We start from the raw sequence: 3,379 nt of genomic DNA, 5'->3' as shown, positions 1-3,379 counted from the left end.
TATGAGATTCTGTTACTAAGTTTGCCAGCCTGATCTTCAGTAAAGGGACACCCTGGATATCAAATGAACGATAGAGACAAGTCACTGTTAATAATTACCCCGAATGTACGTGCGTAAAAGTGTCCCGCTCTCTTTCCTTGAAATAACGGGAATTCTACCATTTTCAAATTAACATATTAATCTGTAGGAAATCCATACTCAATCTTCGATAAACAATTTACTTTGCCTGCAAAAAAATATATGTAAGAAACGCACCTTCTTATTTCTCTCAGTCCCTCTTGTTTGGTATGTGAGTTATTTTGTCACAGCTCAAAATGAAATAGTTCATGAGTAAATTCAGAATTAATTAAATATAGTGTACTGTTTATAGTGTTATGTTTGTATATGTTATGCAAGATCCATGAGAGTGTGACTGCGGAAGAGTTCAGTGACTGACGTCAGGAGAAGCGGAGAGGAGCAGCGGCAGCGCGCGCAGACAGATATCGCTAAAGTCGACACACAACCTGCACTGGTGCGCTTCACTGACCAGTGACCAACTAAACCTCGCTGCATCTTTCAGAACTTCTTCACCATAAACAATACATCGGAACAAAAACGGAACGATACCAGAGAGGCTCCACACAGACAGTGCGATGAACCACAACAAGACTGTTAACCATAATGTCAGTCCGCCAGCTCCAAACAGCGGCTCTGGGAGCAGCGTGGACGAGCTGGTTATCACCTCCACTTTCGGGACCTTGTTGTCGGTCGTCTACATAGTCGGCGTGTCGGGGAATGTGTACACTCTAGTAGTGATGTGTCATTCTATCCGCTTCGCCACCTCCATGTACATCTCCATTATTAACCTAGCGCTAGCGGACCTCTTGTACCTCTCCACAATCCCGTTCGTGGTGTGCACCTACTTCCTCAAGGACTGGTACTTCGGAGATGTGGGCTGCCGCATCCTCCTCAGCCTGGACCTGCTCACCATGCACGCCAGCATATTTACCCTCACTGTGATGTGCACGGAGCGCTACCTGGCCGTCACCAAGCCCCTTGACACGGTACGGCGCTCCAAGAGCTACCGCAAAGCCCTGGCCTGGGGGGTATGGCTGCTCTCCCTGGTCCTCACCTTACCCATGATGGTCATGGTCACAGAGACCACCAAGAGCGCGCCCAACGGGGGGGTGAAGAGGATGTGCGCGCCCACCTGGGCGCCCCGGGCGTATAAGATCTACCTGACCGTTTTGTTTGGCACGAGCATCATGGCACCTGGGTTGATTATCGGCTATTTGTATACGAAGTTAGCCCGGACTTATTTAGAGTCCCAGAAGAACTCGGTCATCAACAAAAGGAACAAGCGCTCCCCGAAGCAGAAAGTCTTGGTAATGATTTTCACTATAGTTCTGGTGTTCTGGGCGTGTTTCCTGCCGTTCTGGATATGGCAACTGTTCCCGTTGTACCAGCACAAACCGTTAGGCCTGGCATCTCACACACACACCTGTATTAACTACCTGGTGGCCTGTCTCACATACAGCAACAGCTGCATTAACCCCTTCCTATACACCCTCCTCACCAAGAACTACAGAGAGTACCTGAAGAACAGACACAAGAGCTTCTACCGCTACACCTCGTCTTTTAAGCAGCGCACTCCCAGCTTGTATTCCTGCGGGAAGTCGGCATCCTCCTCGAATCAGTTTGAGTTTAACTCGGAGACGCTGGGGATGGGGACTCTGCAGGGACAGTGAGCCCGTGCAAAGAGAGAGTGATTTTGGAACTGCAACAGGTAACAGGTAATCATTATCCCTTTTACGCATCTGTCAAATGCACAAAAGTAGTTTGCTAAGATATACATTGTCATATGGCTTGGTATATTATTATTGTATTATCCTTCCTTCCTTCTTCCTATCCCTCAAGTTAGGTATGACTTAACAGTGGACAGGTCAATCAGGTCTAGTTTCAATTCATTGCAGAGCGATGAAGTGTGTGGAGGAGAAACTGGTTTTACTTCTGTTTGACTCTGAGTCTCCTGTGCTATATTCTACTACACTTGTATAATCTACCTGACTCCCACCTGCTGTCTTTCAGTGTTTAGCATCCGTGGCTACAGTGAATGACAGGTAGACTCTAATAACTACTTTCACTGAATACCACAGCAGGCGGGAGGAAGATACACCATGGAGGTGGAAAATATAGCAGACAGATGTGAAGGTTACACAGTAAAAGCATCTCTTCCCTCTGCCCTGGTTTGTCACCGTCTGGCTGAGAAGAATGGGTTATCTCAATAGTCAAAAATATACTTTCCTCTCCTTCATTTGCACTGAGGTGAGGAAACTGTGTAGGCCTTCCTGTCTTTCTCCTCCGAGTGCAGAGTTTCTTCAGTACAAGTACCTGAGTGATGGTTGCTATCTACTGTCATGTGGTGCTGACGGTCAGAACTTTGGAACACCAGTATGACCGCTGGCCATGGTGCTGAAATCTCTGCTATTAGCTTGGTTTGTTTACATCGGGCCTTCTACAAGTGACAAAGTCACCACAATTCTCATTAATCCTGATCATATATCAGTGTTTCATTGATCATCAATGGCACCCTATCAGTGTGTGATCCAGAATTGATCAGACTGGATCAATATCATAGTTTGATACAGATAAAATTATATATTTGTTATTTTGGACAGGAATGTCTGTTCCTGTTGTGCTGTCCTCTTGGTGGCTAATGCTAAATCAGCCCTCATGTTTTATGTAGAGTCTATAACGATGATTAAGATGGCCTCCTGTGCTGGGCAGAAGCTTGTTTAGTCTAATCTGCTCCAACGGGAACCGTATCAGTGTCACGTCAGACCACCATCTGCCTTCACATCTCCACCTCCTCAAACTCACCTCTCACCCACGCAGATAAAACACAGCCAAATGGCAGGAAATTGGTTTTCTACACTTCCTTTCACACACACGCACCCGGGCACACACCAAGTCCCAGGTGGCCTGCACATATCCGTAACATTGACATTTGCCAGTGAAAAAGCTTAGACGGTGTACCTCTCGCTCTCTCTCTCTCTCCTAATTAGTCCCAGATAATAATAAATTACTCCAGCAGATAACACCGGAGCCTTGTTGAAAATTTCTCTCTGATGTTCATCATACTCTCAGATTGCATTCTGGGTCTAAAATGGCACACTTTTCCCGATATAGTGCACTACTTTTGACCAGGGCCTATAGGATGCCATTTGGAATGCACAGCATGTGTGGAGCTGAGCAGAGCCGAGCGGATTCCTATCCCCATCTGTTTTTTCCAAGGCGGAGGAGGGTAAATAGGCAGTTTAAGGAAATTATAACGCAACCGCTTCAAGTGTAAACACCGGGCTGCGTTTTATCAGCCAATGAAGGCTTGTATTACTCAGAG

At 46.4% G+C, this 3,379-nt stretch overlaps 1 protein-coding gene across 1 annotated transcript; it reads left to right on the top strand.

Annotated features, from left to right (window-relative positions):
• Positions 1–632: 632 nt before the first annotated feature.
• On the top strand, positions 633–1,727 carry LOC120029649 (urotensin-2 receptor). Its single transcript, XM_038974933.1, has one exon. It carries the CDS (start codon positions 633–635, stop codon positions 1,725–1,727), a length of 1,095 nt encoding a protein of 364 aa, XP_038830861.1.
• The last annotated feature ends 1,652 nt before the right edge of the window (positions 1,728–3,379 follow it).

Source organism: Salvelinus namaycush, chromosome 35, assembly GCF_016432855.1.
Source record: "Salvelinus namaycush isolate Seneca chromosome 35, SaNama_1.0, whole genome shotgun sequence".
NCBI lineage: Eukaryota > Metazoa > Chordata > Actinopteri > Salmoniformes > Salmonidae > Salvelinus > Salvelinus namaycush.
The sequence above is the reverse complement of the archived record's forward strand: the minus strand, read 5'-3'. Positions and strand labels throughout refer to the sequence as shown.